The sequence below is a fragment of the Sceloporus occidentalis genome, unplaced genomic scaffold (genome assembly GCF_023333645.1).
Source record: "Sceloporus occidentalis isolate IW3139 unplaced genomic scaffold, rSceOcc1.0.p SCAF_92, whole genome shotgun sequence".
NCBI classification, from domain to species: Eukaryota; Metazoa; Chordata; class Lepidosauria; order Squamata; family Phrynosomatidae; genus Sceloporus; species Sceloporus occidentalis.
Window position 1 is genome coordinate 3,894,563 of NW_028317072.1, and position 21,488 is coordinate 3,916,050.

At 39.7% G+C, this 21,488-nt stretch overlaps 1 protein-coding gene across 3 annotated transcripts in view; it reads right to left on the bottom strand.

Moving 5' to 3' along the window:
• Nucleotides 1-20,630, bottom strand: part of LOC149284492 (casein kinase I) — a 54,786-nt gene extending 34,156 nt beyond the window's left edge. Inside the window, exons 1-2 of one of the 3 annotated variants that reach the window (XM_089496712.1) lie at nt 20,035-20,630; nt 19,642-19,748 (exon numbers count right to left, since the gene is read on the bottom strand). In XM_089496712.1, coding sequence (XP_089352838.1) covers nt 19,642-19,748; nt 20,035-20,157 — 230 coding nt within the window. In that variant the 5' untranslated portion in view covers nt 20,158-20,630. The remainder of the gene's footprint in view (nt 1-19,641; nt 19,749-20,034) is intronic. The other 2 variants (XM_089496711.1, XM_089496713.1) reach the window with 2 other exon arrangements.
• Nucleotides 20,631-21,488: the final 858 nt, after the last annotated feature.

Sequence of the window (21,488 nt, forward strand, 5' to 3'; positions counted from 1 at the left end):
CCTTTACATCATTTCTGACTTATGGTGTCCTAAGGCAAATCTATCATGGGGTTTTTTTGGCAAGTTTCTTCAGGGCAAGTTTGCCATTGCTATCTTCTGAGATTGAGAGAGTGTGATTTGCCCAAGATCAATGCCAATATGAGGGTATTCCACAACCATGCTGCCATAACAGAGAAGGTCCTTTCCCATCTCTACATATAATATAATGGTGGGACACAAAAGAAGGCCCTTTCAGCACACCTTAATCCTGGGGCAGACATAGGATAATATTGTGGCAGGATCGGGTTTCACAGCATGCTAAAAGGAACACAGTATGCCTGTGCCATACATGGCTTTTAGCCTATGTAGAAGCCACACTGTAATAAAATGAATGGTGTGTGCGCCCATGGTGTGCTGTCCAGCACCGCAGCACAAGCTCCATTGTATTCAATTGCATGTGTTTTTGCCTTACACAAGGGGGGGTGTCCAAAATGGCCATGCACAAGCTGCTGACCCAAGATAATATTGAAATCCACAAATCACTACAGCTGATTGCAGTTTGTTCATTGTTCATACCCACAAATTATCCAACCGCGAGATGCCTATCAGCTTCTCCCTAATAAAATAATGCTGTCACATAAAGAATAATTTCATTATGCTTTAGAGTTAACAGCCATAATATGATTATATGATTTTGAATGTTTCTTCCAGAAAGTATACAGTATTATGGAATACATGAGCATCATGACATCATGATTTTTCCGTTACTCTATTCCACTGCCTCCCGTGCAGATTCTCCTCTCGCAGCAACAATCTGTTATAAATATATCTCACTATTTCTAACTTTCCTAGACCACTTTCATTTTCCTGAATTTCTAGTTAGGTAGTAACCCTCTACCTACAAAACAGCAGATTCTGAGCAAATGCATACACATTAGGGTAGTTATTTTTATGGATGTGTCACAAAATATAATGACCTTGAACACGTTTTACAGATACAAATGCAGAACTAAATGAAATTAAGCTGAACAAAAGCAACATCCCTGAAGACTTGTAGTTGTTAAATAATTGCTGTTTTTGTTTGTCTTCATTTCTGACTTATACTGATCTATCATGGGCTTTTCTTGGCAAGATTTGTTTGGAGGTGGTTTGCTTTGCCTCTCCTCTGAGGTGGAGAGAATGTGACTTGCCTAAGGTCACCCAGTGGGCTTACGTGGCCAAGCAGGGATTCAAACCCTGGCCTCCCACTGTTCTAATTCAACACCACTACAAAACACAGGCTGGTCTCCTGTGACCATCACTAACTGAACATGACAAACATGAATTTGACAACAAACAACCCAAAACAACACACTGTTTTTCCCCACTTGGCCATCACTGCATACACTTTCAACATACCCCATATGATTATGCATTAAATGATTATTCTAAGGAATAATGACGTGTGCAACATTACAAGAAGCATGAGCTTAAGCTGTTTAAGTGCAGTTTTTAACAGGTTGATTTAGTCAAGTGCTTTTAAACCTTTTTAGGTTAATCACTGTTTCTTCGACTCTATTTTGTTTTAATCCATGGTGTGAGTCACCTTGGGTCCTGTCTTGGGAGAAAAGAGGAATGTACACAAAATAAATAATAAATGAATAACTATACTTGATGATAAGAATTCTTTTTGTGGACTAAATGCCTGGAAAAGTTACCGTCATAGTTGTTAGCTGTCATAGTTAACTATAGCTTTTAGTGAGCCTTCACATGATAAGCACTTTCACACAAGAATACTCTGCAATAAGTGTTAGTAAATCTGAGAGAGCACAGTTATTACCCAAGACCTATACTTTCCTATACACTTATCAGTATTCAAGTGGGGCTTTCAAGTACAAGATTGCACTCCCCACTCTGAATTTAACCTGAGAATGGGAGAGATGTAAAGGGTTGAAATAACTGAGGAAACACCACATCCCCTACCTCCACCTCCTGTATTTTTTCTAATGGAATGAGGCTATACGTTTTACAGGTTAGACACCCCATATGAAGTATCTTCTTGTTTAGAATAAATGAGATGCTTTAAGGCAGGTATCGGAATTGAGTGACTCTCATAATGTTGCATGACTACAATTCCCATAAGCCCCAGCCTGCGAGGCCAATGGTGAATAATTCTGGAAGCTGTAATCCAATATCATCTGGAGGGCCACACATTTCCCCACCTTAAGACAAACCTAATCCTTACTTGAGCAGACCCACTAAATCACATACATAACTTGAATCTTATTAACTGCTTCTAATTCCCTGCATCTTCTGTATTGTATGAGAACTGATCTATATACTTTACAATTTAATCCAAATCAAGAAACAAGATAATAAGGTGCAAGAACAAATGAATGTGTTTTAATTTGCACAAACATCCAGCTTTCTGCAGTCCAGGAAGGTAAAAATGAATATTCAAAGTCAGAAAAGACTGTAGTAAATCCAATGTTTACTAAGCATGTTTAAGTGTAATTATTTCAAATTGCTTAAACATGTCTAACTCCATGTTAGACATTAGTGTTGTTTCAAAAACAGATTCTGAGTAGAAACAAATGTGAATTGAGAATATTTAAATGAAATATATTTTATGTGGCTATTTTAGCCCACTGTTGAATATCATGTGGCGATGAAACATTAGAGTTCAGTTACATAATCTTTATCTGCATAATCAGATATACTGATAGCTCTTAAATAATATGGTGTTACAACAGAAGTTGATAGTAAAGTGGGAAGAAGCTAGTATGGAAAAAGGAAAAAGCTGGTGGAATGGACAGAAGCATCCAAAACAAGAACATACTACAACACTTTGTTGCAAGTGATACTTATGTAGACGAATAATATCAAAATAGCATCACCCACATACAAGACAGAAAACCAGCAAGCTTGAGACAAACCTGAAATGTATACTTTAAAGGGGAAAAACAGGTGGAGTAACCACCTCCATAAACAAAATAATACAAAGAAAGCACAGTGACTGTTCAATGGACACAGAATGCCAACTTTTGGAAAAAACTATTTTTGCAAGCCATCTTGGTCCCATCTTGTGAGAAAAAAAAGTGTAAATGAAATAAATAAATCAATGGAAAACTGGGGAATAATTCCATTAGACTTTCACAAATTACAAACCTACCAAATCTGACTTGTCAAAAATCACAGTAGTTATAGTCTATCAACTCAGCCAGTCTTTAACATCAGTTGCAACAAAGCCAATACCTAGTTGCTTTCTGAGAATGTGCACACATACAGTATATGACTAGTATCCATTTAGAGAATGACAAGGAGGGGGAAAGATCTGTTCTATTCAGGCATATTTTTATTTCATTAGCCTTATCAGCATTGTTGCTGATCTTGCCAAGATACTCCTGCTGACAGGAGGAAGGTGTGCCATTTCTGCTAACTTCCTTCCCTCCTGCAGGCTGCTTGCTCATGCATGCGTTCACACTCTCTTTCTCCCTCTCTCCCCAAAAATAAAGAAAGAAAGCAAGGGGGGGGGGGGAAAGAGAAGGAACAAACACAACAAAAGAGAGTCCTCCAGACCACTGATAGAAAAGATACTTGGCAAGAAACTTCTCTTCTACTAGCAGCGGTCACCATTAAATCAGTCGCTTCCATAAACACAAGAGCAATTCAGGATCAAATTCACTATTTTATAGGAGAAATACTGCTACTTGTCATTTCACAATACTGAGTATGAAATAAACAGAAAAGATCTGCAGAGAAGTATTCACTTATGCAACAACCACATCTTGTAACAGATGTCTAACAACCATCAAGCAGGAAGAAATGGCAACCACCATTTTACTCTAGAAATCTAATTAGAACCCACAATGTCCTTATTTTAAAATCCCCAGCATCACTTGCTTATACTTCATACACTTACATAACCCCCCCCCCCCAAATTTGTCTAAATGATAATGATAGAATAACAATGAATATTTTAAAATCTGTGATTATCTATATATGCTAGCAAAAAATGATTATAAAAGCAGGAAACATGTGGATAAAACTTGCTTCTATTCTGTAAGTTCTATAAGCAAATGTTTCCAAAAGATTGTCACCAACATTTTATTTTCTGTTCCCGAACCATTAAATAAACATCCTCCAAGTTTAAAAATTCACAGATATTCTTAAAACTACAGTGGTCCCTCTGGATTCATAGGGGATACATTCTTGGGGGGGGGGGTTGTGAATCCAACATTTCGCAACTATTCAAATCCCATGGTCCCCAGTGGCATCATTGGGGACAATGGGACTTGGCTATTTGTGAATTCCCTCCCTTCCTCCCTTTCTTATTGGCATCTTCCCCCCAGCTCTGGGGACTTTAATGGGAGCCTGGGCCGCCAGGTCTTGTAATTGGGCCCAGCAGCCATCAGGACTTTCTTTCCCAGCAGCTTTGGGGTCCAATGTGTGCATGCCTGCCCCCTCTACTGCAGCCAATGGGTGTGCAGAATGTCAATTGGCTGCAGCTGATTACAAGCCCCAGTAGCCCGGGCTCCAACTGAAGACCCCAGCGCTGGTGTGTGTGTGTGTGTGTGGGGGGGAGATTCTGCTAAGGGAGGGAGAGCCACAGCCTTGGCCTCGTGAATGACCGAAACTGCGAATGCCAAGGCTGCGAATCCAGAGGGACCACTGTATACAAGTACCGAACTTCTCCCTTTTCTTCTTTTTTATCTATCAAGTACAGTGTGCCTTTGCTTTACGTGGGGGATCCATTCCAGATTCCCCCGCGTAAAGGAAATGCTACCTATGCTCGAGCCCTATTTAAATGAATGGGGTTTGTGCATGCCACAATATGGCAATGGGCGCACGCCCCTTAGTCCCTATGAGACGTGCCACCTCTTCTCCCCACGCGGCTTTCAGCGTATCCTGAAAGCCGCACATGACGTGTGTACACTGTACTTCATGAACTAGTCTGAGCAGGTATAATACAATGGGCCCTTATTATCCACTGGGGTTTGGTCCCAGTCTCCCCCCCCCCTCGTGGGTAAAAACATCTGTGGATGCTCAAGTCCCATTAAATACAATGACATAACAAAATGGTGTCCCTTACATAAAAATGCAAAATCAAGATTTGGTATTTGGAATTACTTTAAAAAATATATATTTTCAAGCCACAGATGTTTGAAGCTGTGAATATAAAGGACTGACTGTATACTCTTGCTAATTTCAACAGACTTAAGAGTCTTCCAGACCTCAGGATAGCATCACAAACCTGATGTTAACAGACAATCATTTCTTCATGTACAATCTCTGCTAACACTAAAAAAAAATCTATTTAATATCTTTATTCTACAATTGTTCATAAAAAACCCAAGCAAATACAGAATGCTTATGCCATACACAGGCTCAACAAATGAGGACTTGAGGTCACGTGGACCTAATATGGTGAATGGGGCGCATGCCACACTGTGTGAATGAGGCTTGATCATAGGTGGAATTTGCCTTATGCTGGGAGAGGGAGGGAATCCGAAATGGATCCCTTATGTATTACTACATTAATACGAACATCCACCTATACATACAATTATCATAAACCGTACACTATCTGAATTATACTTTAATATAATTTTAAAATAATTTTACCTACTATGTCAGTATTCCACTTTTGCTCTATGTCTGTGTCTATGTACCTTCTCTTTTGCAACTTATTGTCTCCTCTCATCCCCTTCATCTTACCCTCTTCTCCTTCCCATTCTTTATTTCTGCTTTCCCTTCTATTTCTTCTTTAATATTTCTTACTCTCCTACATTCCATCTTCCTTAGTCCTTCACTTTCCTTATTTTCTTCTTTCTCTCTTTCTTCCATCCTTGCAGCCGCTCAACCTCTCACATACTTCATACTTTCTTACATTTCCCCCACTTCATTCTAACTTCCTCTCTCATCTTCATCCTTTCTTCTTTCACACCTCTATATATACATTCTACTGACTTGAATCCCTGATCTTTTTCTGTTCAGGGCATGTTTCATGTTTTGTTCCTACCTTTTCTGATATATAGTCATATAACCTGTCCTTTTCTCTTACATAATTTGTTATTTAACTATCATATTACTATTTATCATTTATATTAATTAATAAATATTATAAATTACTCCAATCTTGAGAACTTATTGTTGCTGTTTTCCCCCATTTATTTTCCCATAATGGAATTACATATACCCAATCTTTCGTGTGTTGCTTTATTATCTAATGAAATCTACTCTCAATTGAAATGTTATGAGAAAGGGTAAGATACATTCTGACAACATTTGCTAGTTCTTGCCGGCCATTAAAGCATCATTGTAAAATGTGTCCAGAGCAACTTTATTTTGTTTTGCTGCTTAAAGCTCAGCCGTGCACTCCTTGTGGGCAGCTGCTGCTAAAACACTGTATTGTTGCTTAATCAATGTATCATAATAATTATTATTATTATTATTATTATTATTTGTATAGCGCTATTCCTATACAGATCACAGCGGTTTCCAACATTAAAATTCAACAAAACAATGAATTACAACAATATCCCGACAGTGTACAAACCCACCCTCCATACAATCAAAGAAAACCAACATGAACAAGCCAAAACTGTACAACAACCACAACAGATTAAAACCATAAAAAACCATGCAATAGCTGGATTGACAGTATACATCATCGAAGGGGGATTAGAATAACATCAGAGCTCATGGGGGGAAAGCCTGGCAGAATAGGAAGGTCTTCAAATTCCTCTTAAACACATCTAGGGAGGTGACAGTGCGGAGCTCATTGGGCAAAGAGTTCCAGAGCTGTGGGGCTGTGATCGAGAAAGCCCTCTGAGATGACATGTATCTAAATTTAGGAACTCTTAGTAGATGTTTCTTGCCCGATCTGAGAGTGCAGGGTGGATTATATGGGGAGAGGCGGTCCCCCAAGTACCCTGGGCCCAAGCCATTCAGGGCTTTATAGGTTATAACCAACACCTTGTATTGTGCCCTGAAGTGCATCAGCAGCCAGTGTAGATCTTGTAAGATAGGTGTTATATGACTGGTCCTGGAACATCCAGTGACCAGCCTTGCTGCCATATTCTGAACCAATTGTAGCCTCCGAGTTTGGTACAAGGGTTGCCCCATGTAGAGAACATTACAGAAATCCAGCCGAGAGGTTACCAGAGCGTGTACTACCATTTCAAGGTCCCCCTGGTCCAGGTAGGGCCGCAACTGCCGTATCATGAACTCAACTTCCTGTTCACTGAAATTCAAGTAGTCTATATTCTAATTGTTGTAACATTCTAATGATTGTACATAGTGACAGGATGATTCAATGATAATAAGCCACAAACCAACATGAACTTCAAAAGTCTTCTCTCAACCAAGTTTACAAGTACTATTTTGACATTTGATATTCAAGGTTAAACTTGCCCACCTAATATTCATTAGTTTTTCAGTGCTTATTTGCTACAAATGCAATTTTGTCCTTCTTCTCATCAAGCAAGTTCTTAAACAATATCATGTTAATTGCTAACAACTGGGATCTAGACAACAACTTTGCAGCTTTTCTAATTTTACTCAGGTCATCTGATCAGCTCATGAAGCTCTGCATAAAAAAAGCTGCCAACTGTTTTTGGCTCTGAAACTTGCACAGAAATGGTTTAAATCTACAGGACCTGTTTCCATAAAAGCCATTTTAAGCTTCACAAGTAGGTTTTGGTTGCAGTTTTTATGCGAGCTGCAGGTTTACTATTTGAGTGTTTTGTTTCTGAATGCAATGCTTGATATTGTCCAATATAGTGACAGCCTTACTGAGACATTATAACATTCTCCAACTGCCTAGGAAAGGGGTGGGCAAAGTGAAGTCTGCAGACCACATGTGACCTCAAGTCCTCCAAAGGTCAACATTTTGTTCAACATTTTTCACCCCCAAATCCCTCTTGGGTATTTTTTTTTTTTTTGGGCCATATTTTGCAGCCATCCAGGACATTTTAGGACTAGAAAGAGCCTTTTTTTAAAAAATGGAAGTGGCTTAAAATGACCCAAAGGGGGTTATATGCTTCCAGCCACAGTAAATGATGCCTGCCTAGCTGGGGAAGAAAGAATACATGTAGCCCAACTGAATCTGAGTCCAATTTAATTGTGTTCAATCCTGTTTTTAAAGATGTAGAACATGAAGACTAAAAGATCCAAAGTCAATAAATTATTTCTTACTCCTTCTAGACATTTTTATTTTGTTCATTCCCCCCCTCCCCAGGGGGAAAAAGGAAATTCATATTTGGCTTATCCACAGATACTTAGCAATTTTATATGTGGGGATAAAGGCAAACATCATAATTTCTGAAGTCTTCCAACAGTAGCAATTTGAAGAAAGCACTGGTCAGGTACCATTTGGAAGTTTTGGGCAGTATTTATCCACAAAAACAAAAGAAAACACACACACAACTAAATCTATTTGAATAATTTTGTTCAGTGCATCATCAGAACAAATAACATTTAATGCTTTTCCAGTTACAAGTCAGATGTATCACACCAAGCCAGAAATTACAATCTAACTCCTTTTGACTTTCAAGATGAAGCTCAACTATTTGGCTATCTGAAAACATTTACATAACTAATTCATATTGTTACAATATATAAACATAGTTTTTTGTGGGTTTTTCAGGCTATGTGGCCATGTTCTAGAAATGTTTCTTCCTTATGTTTCGCCAGCATCTGTGGCTGGCATAGTTTTAGTACTTTTCCTCATTCCACATATGTTTCAATATCTTCAGATTCTGTTTTCCTCCTGTTTTATTACTTAAACTTGTATTTTGATTTGAATCAAAATACACTGAAATAGACTGCTGACCTAATTTTCAGGTTCTTTTAATATACTGGTGCTTGTGCATGTGACTGCATAGCTCTGATTCTCATATTATTTAGTACGGAGGTCTTGTAGAACAATTTATAATAACCTTTGTATTTATCTTCATCAACTGGTGATAGCTATAGAACAAAACTAAAATGAAAGTTTGACATCTGGCCACGGCTTGTTCAAAACTGTCCTCTTAAAAATAAGCACTTATCTAATAGTATGATATAGTAAAAATTTTATCTGATTTCTAGAAATCTCTATGACTGACTTCAAAGAGTTCAATAATATGCAATTGCAAAATGAGCAGCAAGGCAATAGGTGGAGTCTGAGTGTTTGCAGACCATTTCTGCAATCTAATTGAAGCAGACAAACCCTATTTGAAGAAAATGGGTGCTTTCAAAAATCCCCAAACTGCAAACCTTATTTGCAAGTTTTTCATTTAACACAGCTCTGGGCCTGATGGAAAGAAAAATCTCTCTCTTGTCTATCATTCTCTTCCCATGCATAACTCTTATGTATGGAAGTCTGTGGTATTTCTATACTGGGGAACAGGCAGTATGTTTTTGGTTACTATAAATCTGCAGTTACCATGTTTTAAAAACTATATGTATGGTAAATGTGTACTACTCAGAATACATAATTGCAGGTTGCCTACAATTAGGTACATGCCTCATGCTGCAGCAAGTATAAGTTTTTATCAGTCCCAGACTGAGCAAAACTGATTTTAAGACCTAAATAGCTTCCAACTGTTTTATTTTTATCCAATGCTTTCATCTATCACTGCTGCAACCTATATTGTACTGTTGCATTAGTCACCTTTGTGAAGGGTAGAAACATCAACTACTGATAACTCAATACAAAGTCTGAAGACCATTACTCATAGATATTTATTGAATTATTTAATTTATATTGCACCTTTCTTCCAAATATGAAAGGCTAAGTCACTAAAACGACACACACACTTCTATGGGATACTGATTTGGGCACTATTCTGTCTTTAACACCTTAGAAAATTGGTTTGGTTATTTTTTCTTCTATTCCTTATTTTGACTCTTTTAAAATGTAAAGTGAGTGTTTAACATCTGTCCCAGGACAGATGCACCTTCATTCCCTTTTGTATTAACAGAGAAGAAACATTTCTATGCTAAATAGTAGACAATAATGAGTCAAAATTCCTGTTTTACTATTACCACCACCACCGCTTTAAAACAGCTTTCCTATTATTAATAATAATAATAATAATAAATTTTATTTATATACCGCTTTTCCAAAAAGATCAAAGCAGTTTCCATAGAGTTTAAAACCAATTACAAAACACATCATAAAATAGATAAAACCAAGAGCACTAAATACAATATTATTATTATTATTATTAATAATAATAATATAGCGCTGATTTATACAGCACTGTACATACAAACAATAAAATAAAGTAAACCTGCCCATGGCATACAATCTAAGAAATAATAGCATAATACATATAAATAATACATAACAATACAGGAAAGGATTCAATAAAGTGAAGCAGGCAACAAATTAACAACACCAAATAACAAATACACGCAATGCCTAGGAACACTTCTCTGAAAAGAATGGTCTTCAACTCAGTTTTGAAACTGGTTAAAGTGATGACCCGTGCTTGTGAGGGAAGGAGGTCCCAGGAGTGAGGGGCAGCAAGTGAAAAGGGACGAATCCGGGACAGGGCAGATAAAATCCTAGGCTGAGACAGCAGATCTTGATTACCAGAACGGAGGGACCGAGCGAGAAGGTGAGGAGAAAGAAGGTTAGATAAATAAGGAGGGGCCAGCACATGCAGGGCTTTAAAAGTCAACAACAGGAGCTTATACTGAATACGGAAAGGGAGGAGGAGCCAGTGAAGGGATGACAATAAAGGAGAGATATAGTCGAAGCGGTGGATGGATGTAATAATGCATGCAGCTGAATCCTGGACAGAAATTAAAGGACCGAAGAGAGAAAGAGGAAGCCCAGTCAAAAGGAGATTACAGAAATCAAGTCGCGAGACCACTAGGGCATGGACCAGAATCTTGGCAGTAGAGGCAGAGAGAAATGGTCGGATTTTGGCAATATTATATAAAAAGAATTTACATGCCTTAGCTGTGGTCTGGATCTGGAAGATATACGACAGAGAAGAGTAAAAAATAAAACCAAGACTATGGGCTTCCTGGACTGGTCAAATAGAAATGTCATCAACAGAAACAGAAAAGGAATACTGAAGAGTAGACTTAGGTGGAAGACAGGACTCTCTGTATAAGGTCTGATTTCTCCATGGATGTCTAAAAGAAAGACAAGGAAAGGTTTTGAATGTGCCAGAGTCCCTGAGAGTAGTACTGTCAGGACACTACACTGTTAGGCAAGTCATCCATTGCACAATACTCAAATTGGAGAAACCAGGCACCATTTTGTTCAGGGAGTTAACAGCTGCATCAGAAGAAGTAACTCGCAGCCTTAATGATAACGACAGCAGAAAAGCTATTGGGCAGCAGCAGTATTGAGCTGATACTGACAGAGGTTCCCTCAGAGATGACAGCAGTGACACTTCAGCTAACTCTTATCAGTGCTGTGCAAAAGGTGGCACAGGTTAACCACTTCTGAATATATTTTTACCCTGAAAATCCTATGAGGAGACAATCCAAAACAAAGCAAGAGATACACATAGCCCATCAGAAGACCTTCTGAAGCAGCCAATTAATAACTGAACACAAGCAAATGCATTCCCTTGCATTTGGAACAAGAGCAAAGAGCTCAATTCAGCTTCTCATGGGAGAGAATTCCCTAGTCTAGGAGAAGCCACTGAGAATGCCCTTTCCTATGTCTTTACCAAGCATGACAATGATGGTACCAAGAGAAAGTCCTCCACCAAAGTCTGGACACATTGCAATCACAATTTTCTTGATTTTCGTTGATCAGTTTGCATTTCCCTTACCTTCCAAAAGTGACAAAGCAAGGTTGAACAATTTGGCTTGATCTGGAAAATGATTTCAACTCCTGGGACCTGCTGTAAGTTACAGTCTCAAGTCACATAGGGGAAGTGACATAAGGTCAGTTACAATTACAGAGGAGGAAATTCCCCACTAAAACAAAGCAGATAGGGAACTTTGTTGTTGTGTGCCTTCAAGTTGTTTCTGACTTATGAGGAGCCCAAGGAAACAGGGGTTTCATGGCAAGATTTGTTCAGAAGTGGTTGTCTTTGCCTTCTTTTGAGGCTGAGGGAATCTGGCTTGCTCAAGGTCACTAAGTGGATTTCCATGGCTGAGCAGGGATTTGAACCCTGGTCTCTAGAGTCATAGTCCAAATGTCAGTGGCTCTAAGGAGGGAATGACACCTTATTTTATAGATAGCAATGATTCCTAAACTTTGGTTCTCCAGATATTTTTTACTTCAGCTCCCAGAACTGTTGGCAGTTGGCCAAGCTGACTAGCATTTCTGTGAGTTAAAGTCCAAAACACTTGAAAGATAAAAGTTTGGGGACCAATGTTTTATACAATTGCCTGAAAAAACATGCTTCTTCTCATTTTCAGAAGGATTACAATAGGGGAGGGGGGGGGAACTAAGACTGCATATTTCCCAGGTAGGACTTACAGTGTTTTACACAATAAATGGTGTGAACACAGTGAGAAGCTACTTGGTTATCATTTACTCATTACTAAAGATCTCTCTAATATGAAAGGTATCCTTCACATGCAGCTGCACAATTAATCTTTATGCTTTGGTAAAACAAATTCACAAAATCTTAAACTCGTATTACCATGCTTTTCCCAACAATTATTATACAGACCATCTAGTGAGAGGCTGAACATATGGATGCTGGGGAAAAAATAAGCTACAACCACAGAGCTCTCTGTTGGTTCAAAATATATACACCATACTTCACAATAAATATCTCTCCACTTAACACATACACAGATTACTGGCTGACAAACATAAAGCTACTAAGGCACAGAATTAGATTCTAATTAGTTAACTGGACTTGCAGAACCACCAATCTAACAACAATAAGCAGTTGTTGGCTTTATTAAAAATGAATTAAGAAAGGCTGCCTCCCAACTTCAGAATAAGAAAGACTTAGATCTTCCAACAACCAAAGAACTAACCAGAAAGTTTTGATGCAAAGAAGCTAAATAAAGATTGCACTTTATTTTTCACTTCTGCTTTTAAAAATAATTTTAAACTGTTTTTAATCTATCTTTTTAATGGAATGATTTAATTGTGTGTTTTAAAACTGTATTGTTTCAGCTGATTCTTCTGTGAACCAAAACGGGTCCCATTCCAAGAGAAAGATGGTTTATAAATAAATAAATGCTGCCCTATCTCTCCACAAATGATCCTCTATATCTTAAGAGACTTTCTAGGCTATTAGAAACAGCAGGGGGGGGGGTTCCCCAACATTCTAATAGGCCCTTACACATACTTGAAGTTTTCTATTGTTGTTGTGTGCCTCCAAGTAGTTTCCGACTTATGGCAACACTAAGGCAAAGCTATCACGGGGTTTCTTGGCAAGATTTGTTCAGAAGAGGTTTACTACTGCCTTCCCCTGAGGCTGAGTGCATGTGACTTTCCCAAGTTCACTCAGTGGGTTTTATGGCTGAACTGGTAATTAAACCCTGGCCTCCAGAATCATAGTCCAACACTCCAGCCACTTCACCACTCTGGCTCTCTTCATATTTTAAAGAACTGCCTTTAGAATATTGCCCAGTTTACCTGCATTCTATGTTCAGATTTTATTGGAGCCAGCCTGGTGTAGTGGCTTGAGTGTTGGACTAAATCCATGGTTTAACTAGAGAAGGAGAGAAAGGGGGATAAATGCATTATCAATGCATTCCTCCTTCAACACACTAGTAACTGAAAAAGAGGGAGTGAACAGGAACAGTACATATTCTGAAAGCTTTGAAAAGCTAAGGTGGTCAGACCAGAATTGGTTCCTGGGAATGTTCTGTGTACAATCGTCAGTTCCACTAAATAAAACAAAGTTGGTTACAGTTAATAAATCTACATTCCCCCCACCCCCACCCCCACAAAAGAATTCAGCAGCTGCAGCAGGGAAAACAATTAATTTGTCACCTTAAACAAAGAGAATTATATCAGCAATGTGCAAAATGTATTTTGCACAAACAGATCAAGGGGAAAGGGACAACTTATTCCTCTTCTGGAGTTAAGCCTGTGAATTGTGTAGATGGGAATGATGCACTGCTGGCCTCTCAAGCCATGCATTTTTATATTTCATGTCTTTATTAATAGGCCCAGCTGCAGGATTAATGAGACATTGAGCAGGATTAATGAGACATTGAGGGAAAGGAAAAGATGCCTTCCACCACCATTACTGTAGTTTCCAAAATGGCAGGGTGATGGTGCAGATGTACCTTAACCCACTGCTTTCCTTTAGGTTTGGGCCTTGAGAAAAACCAAAACACGCAACTACTACAATCTCCCCTTTCCCCCCTCTGAACCTTTGTCCCTCAGTACCATCTCTCTATGATACTATGTTGGAGAAAAGGGACCAGAGACATTTGAGGAAAACCAGAGGGCAGTGATAGCAACTACTTTCCCCGGCACTCCTTCACTAAGCAGTGGACCAATCCTTAAAATGGAAAAATAAAACAAGACCAAATGCCTAAGTATAAAGCCAGGTCTAGCACTGAATAGAAAAGGCTCTGCTGCAACTCGCCTCTTCCCTCTCCGCCTGGACCCTGCTCCCAACTTAGTATTACAGAGAGCTAGACTGAGGCAAGGGCTTAGAAACATTTGAGGGAAAGGAAAAGATGGTTGCAGGAATCACCTGGCTCCCTTGACGTCATCACTGAGTATTAAAAATATATTTTGCTATTAAAAATGATTCTACCAGATTCTGGCAGCAACTCATCAAGCAACAATTTCACATTAGTGCTTAAGTACTGACTTTGAGAACTTGAAAACTACCCATAAATTTTAATATTTTGACTATTTTCCTTAGGACAATTTTCCAAGTACCACTTGGGTACCTAAGAGGTTTGTAACCAATCTCATCACTGATTTCAGAAGCACTACAGAGTTCACAAATACTGTATAAATTATTGCTTGATATCAAACCAGAAAAATATTGTGAGTTTGTCTAGAGATTAACTGTATTCCTTTTGTTGAAGTATGCCTCTCGACAAGGATACACTAATACTGGAATCTGTGAAAGTTTAGCCAGAGGTTCCTGTGTTCAGTTAAAGTCACAAAGTGTCAACAGCATGACCACTTGTTTAACTGTTATTTTTTTAACTTTTAATTTTTTAAAAAAATGCCCCTGGGGCAGTTTTGCCATGTTCTTCCCCTACACTTATTTCAGACTTTTTTAAAAGTTGAAACTAAATAGGAAATGATGTCTGGTTTATTTCCAGAACTTAAAAAGGGTTCTGGGCCTTAAACAGCCCAAGAGGTACATGGCAAAATTTAGACTTCACATTTCCTATAACAACTTGTTTATGACAAAGAATCAGGGTTACAACTCATGCTAATAGTTATAAAATTCTAAATAAGAAATAGCATCTACACTTTCATTCAAATATTGGATATTTGGGTAATTATAACAGATGCAACACATGCTGTATCCATCCAGAACAATTGGTGTAAACAACTACGATATGTAGCTGCAACCAAACATCTTTGTATCAGGAAAAAAAAAAAACCCACAAGATCCAAAGCAATTGCTAAGTAGACCTAAAACCATACACGTGGCAACTACAGCTTCTCATGCCAGTTGGCCATCCATCAGCAAACTACCAATCCAGCATCTGGAGTGTCCGTGGCTTAACTTGCCCCATATGGGTCAATGGCAGTGCAAGCACTCAGCTGCACTGATGCAGACACAAGCCTGTCCATAGAATTATATGGACGTCAGATATTTCATATCTGTGGGTGGAGAACAAGCCTGTGGTGATATGGAAGGCTGACTGTATTTTGAAGACAACCCCATGAGCTTCAAAAGAATCTTACTTGAACAATGCAAGGGGGATTGATCTCAGAAAACGCTTTAAGCAGCTCCCTGCACAGACTTTTGATCTGGCCCGTAACTATTACATTCCATGTTTAAACATAAATAAAATAAACAGGAACTGCAACAAAATGTAATAGGGTGGTATGCTTCTGTTCAGGGTTACAGTTGGCCATGACTTCTTCCAAGACATCTCACTCCATTTGACTTCACACACATTTCCCCCCCTTACCCACATTACAATCCAGATAGTCTGCGGCCATGTAAACATATTTAGTCTTCACCATATTACTAAGTGTGTGTGTGTGTGGGGGGGGGGTAGGAAGATGTCATCAATGTGTCTGCAAATCTCAGGTGTTATCTTAATTTAAGTGCTAATAATTCCACAGCAGAGTTTGGTACTCAGAATTCAACCACAATATTCTTTTCATTCTAATACTGACAAACAACTTTTCAGAACTAAGTTAAAAGTATCATTTTTATTTACAACCTTCATAAAGTGAAGGAATAATTTACAGTACAGTGAAAGCATGCTGCTCTGTGGAAATAGTTAATGATATTTTATGTATTCATTTGTAATTATGCTATTACTAATTCCAGTTCATTATTCACAATATATAATGTGCAAAAATTTTCTCTTTATAACACATATTAGCCACAATACATGAAGCTGTAAGCTCCTATTATACCATATTCAAAGCACTCTCCAACAAAAATTACAGTTCAACACAATCCAGTCACGAATAAACTTTATTTATATTCAATCTTTCATCACCTAGACAATGCAAAGGCTGCGGAGAACATGTATGAAAAAAAAAAGTTGGCCCTCCATATCCAGATTCCTCATCCATGGATTCAACCATCCAAGGCTTGATAATATTTTAAAAATAAATTCCAAAAAGCAAAACTTGATTTTGCCATTATATTTAAGGGGCACCATTTTACTATGTCACTGTATTTAATGGGACTTGAACATCCGTGGATTTTGGTATCCATGGTGGGATGTGTGTGTGTGTGTGTTCCTTGAACCAAACCCCAGCAGATACCAAAGGCCCCCTGTAAAATCAAAACAAAGGTAACAATAAAATAACAAATACACACATACCATACCAACAACAGATGAGCATAAAAATCTATTAAAACTTCTAGCGATTAACAGTCCACTGACATATTAACTATGCACCCAAGATCTATCTACTTCACTGTTTTGTTTGTATTCTGAACTTGATAAATTAGCATGGCTTTTACAGCTATACAGCAGTAATCTTAATATCTTGTGGAAACACTGCACTGTCTGTGGTAACAATGGGTTTGGAATACAGACCAGAGACTAAGCTTCCAAATGTACAAACTAACGGTTTCAGCCTTTCAGAACCATTTAACTTCAACACCTTTGTGGTGCACAAACATGTCAAGCAGTGTCTGTTCACTGAGATACTGTAGGAAATATTAGTTACCACAAGCCATCTGAAAACCCACTTCAAACTGTAATTCCGGGTCTATATTTGCTAAGTGAATGAAACTATGGTTTGTCCATTCAGAGTTAAACTTTCTTTAACTGTGATTCAGCACCATGTTTGAGTTGAACCATTAACTGCATAGGAACCATGGTTGGCACAATTCATTTAAGTATTTAAAGTTATTTGTAAGATCAAAACAACATGAATCTAACACTTAAGCAAACATTCCAAAATATTTTACAAACAAATTTTTATTTCCCAGTGATATTTCTTTATATTACTTTCGTTTGTATCATTTCTTCAGCATGACTGATTTCCAAAGCTGAAAAATGCAGCTCTTTTCACAACTCTTCCATATTCTGACACTCTCTAAGAGAGATGTGACACTTTGCCAGCTCAAATCAATTTCATTTACTTATGAAGATTAGTATGAACTAGTTCTCTTACATAAGCTCATCTAACTGCATAGCTAAAGTATATTCTGCATTTTCTGGATTCCCTGTATTAGTCTTTAGTTCTTTCTTTTTTCAAAGACACTTAACACTTCATAAACAAACACATAATGCAAAGAAAATAAAGCAAGATGCCTAAGCCAAGGACCACACTAATACAGACACATAATACAATCCATTACTTCAAAGTGCATCTACAGTGCTTCATTGTAACACCTGCATTATAACAAAAGCTGGCTTTTAGGACAAGATCACCCAAATCTAGATGTTTGTATTACATTTGCTAAGTCTAAGGACAACCCTAAAGACAATCTTTTTATTAAAAGCAGAAAATCCATCACAGAATATAGAAGAGTCTTTTGTGTGATGATAAACAGTTTTATACCCTTGGCCGCATAGTGTAATTAGAGCTGGGAGTTGCTTCATAGAAGTGTGTCATTAAATTCTGCATCTATTTGGCAAGGGATTTATCCATGTTACAACACTGCTTACTACCTCTGTAGCTCAAAACTACCAGCAGCAGATACCTGTAATGACTAAGGAATCAGCATTTCTTGCTGGTTTAATAGCAAATGTTTTTCCTACTTTAGAAAAATGAACAGGGGAATACAAAAGTAATATTTTAACTAAGATCCAAAACACACTGCAGAAATAATCCAGTTTGAGACTGCTTTAACAGCCCTGGCTCAGTGCCAGGGAATCCTGGAAACTCCAGTTTGTTGTGTCACCAGAATCCTATGACAGAGAAGGCTAGATGTCTCACAAAACTACAATTCCCAGGATTCCCTAGCACTGAGCCAGGGCTGTTAAAGCTGACTCAAACTGGATTATTTCTACTGTGTGTTTTGGATCTAAGTTTATTATCTGCTTACATTAAGCTCACTTTGCTCTTGGAGTGTGAATACCAGATGTTATATATGTAAGTGAGATTTAAAAATTCAAAATGTTAATCTGTCAAGAATAAAAGTAAAAAAAAAACAGGATTTTGAAACTAAATCAATCCATCTACACTATTGCTATTACCTGTCTGTCTTCGCATATAACCTAACACTAGTGTGTATGTATGTGTGTTTCACCTTCAGGTCATCTGTCAACTTATGGTGATCCCATGAATTTCATAGGGTTTTGTCCAGAAATGAATATTCAGGTAATATTTTGCCAGTTCCTTCCTCTAAATATAGCCTCTAACTCCTGGTATTCATTTGCAGTCACCAGGGCTGACCCTCCTTCACTTCCAAGACCAGACAAGATCTACTGCCTTTTGTGTATATCCAAGTGTAAAAACCAAACTGATTTTTAAAACTGTTCACAGCTGGATGGGTGCATAACTTTCAAGTATCAGTGAAGCCTTCTCTATATAAGAAAACTTCTCCACATGAAAGGATCTGCACCATTCTTTAAAACTGCTTTTCATTATTTCCAGTTTGATGTATTACTTTTTTTTAATCTCTTGCCTGGGGTACTGCTCCAACAAGAGGCCTGGCAGTCCCCAAATAGATCTTAAAACAGATACCATAAAGCTGAGCAAAAGAAAGCAAGGAAGCCTGCCTTAAACAGGAGCATGTAATTACTGAGCTCAGTGACGCATGTGTTGTCAGCAACAGAAAGGGGCTTCCGCGTTTCTATACTTATTACTCCCCCCTCCCCCGTTCTCAGGCGCCCCCATTTTTCTGGACACAATACTGATGTCAGAAAGGACGCACAGGAGAGAGATAACAAAAACATGCCCCACTTCCCAGGAACGTTTAAGTCTTGACATCCGCCATTTTCTGAGCAGAGGAAGACATGTTGGAACAAAAACACAAAAGAGAGCAGCCATTTCCACTGGTCCACCCCAGACATCAGAGCAGCTACTCCTGTAACTGCAACTACAGAGGAACACAAGACATGCCAATCCTTGGGGGGGGGGGGGGAGGTGTTAAGTAACTGCCCCCAGCCCAAGGCTGCAGTTCTTACCGTATGTGGGGGATGCCCACTCCCCCCTGGAGGATCTTGTAGAGTTTGCTTTCGTACAGCAGCTGAGGATGCCTGGCCTTCTGCGACTCCAGCTTCACAGCCACTTCCTGCAGTGGAGAGGGAGACGGGTCAGAGGCTGCTCCGCGGAGCAAGAGGAGGGGAAACTTGGGGGGGGGGGGCAAAGGGAACCTTCTGTCAATGCATTCAAAGACCCCTCTGGGCGTTTTGTCTGCCTCTCTGCTATGGAATTCTGGGAGTTGGGGTTTGTTGTGGGGCCCACTCCCAGAATTCCATAGCCTTGAGCCACAAAAGAGTCAAAGCGCTGCCAAACCGGGTTATCCCTCCAGTGTGGACGCAGCCGAAACAGAGCAGAAAAAGGCTTCCAAACTTTACCTCCCCGTTGGTGATATTGATAGCCAGGTAAATGTCCCCGAAGGAGCCGGAGCCGATCTTCCGCACCAGTTTGTACTTGCCCCCGACGATGAACTCGGCCTTGGAGCCGCTGCTGCTCGCCATGGCGGAGGGAGGGAGGGAGGGAAGGGACGGGGGAGGGAAAGGAAGAAGGGAGGGAGGGATATTCACGCGCCTAGACCCCGCCGACGAAGCCTTGGCAGAGAGAGAAGAAGGGGAAATGGCGGAATGGGGTCCCTATATATCTATAGTTATATTGAGATGGAGATATATAAGGCGCAGGCGCCCCCGAGGCTTCCCCGGCTGCCGGGCCGCTCTCCGCCCTTCCAGGAAGGCAGCCCGCGAAGATGGGGAGGGAGGGAGAAGCCTAAGCGGGTCCCTGGCCGCCGCCAAGGGGCGCTTCACTCAGCGGCCGCCGCCATCTTGTCTCCCTCAACCGCCGATATCCAGGACACACAAAATGCCTCCAGTCGACGCTTCTTCACCGCGCAAAGGACGCTGGGAAAAGGGAGGGAGGGGAAGGGAAAAAAGAGATAGGGAAGCTCTCCCTACGCATGCGCAGTTTCCCAGAGGGAGGAAAAGAGGACAAGCAGGAAGTAAGCGTGCATTGATGTTAACCACCTCCCTGGGTTAAGGGCGAGGCCGCCGGCTCGCAGGGGCGCGCATGCGCAAAAGCAGGAGAGCGGTTTTGCCCGTTGGTTGGTTGTTTTTAATAAAGGCGAGGTCGCTGCGCCCGTCGCTATGGTGAAGTCCTCCTCCTCCTCGAAGTGCGCAGTTTTTCTCCCCCCCCCCGCGCTTAGTTCAGCACACGCAAAAATGGCCATTAGCATATGTCAATCAAGACTAGGGGAGGGAGGGAAAGGCGGTTGCGCGCGCCGTCGAGAGGCAGGCAGCCGCTTGAGGGGCTCAGTCCTCACGGGTTTTAAACAACAATAATATAATAATAAAACATTTCAAGCAGGGAACGTGTGTTTGTGTGTGTTTGTTGGGGGATGAGGGAAGGGGGAAGGACGCGTTTCTCCACAAAAAGGGTGAAATAAAAGAGTCCTGTCAGTGAGGTGTATGCATCCACACTGGACAAATAACCCAGTTTGACACAGCTTTAGCTTTTTGGGCTCAAGGCTATGGAATTCTGGGAGTTTGTTGCGGACCCAGAGCGGAGGGCCCCACAACATATTCCAGCTCCCAGAATTGCATAGCCTTGAGCCCAAAAAGTTAAAGCTGTGTCAAACCGGGTATTTCTCCAGTGTGGATGCAGCCTATTATGTATTTATTAACGACGGCCGGGTGAATTAAGCGGTTTAATGGCCTAAAAGAGAGTCACAACTTCCATGTTGTCCACGTAGGTTGGTTTTAAATTAGAAAAGAATACATATATAACACACACACACACACAACAGATTTCAGTCTCGAAAATAATTACACAAGAAAAATCA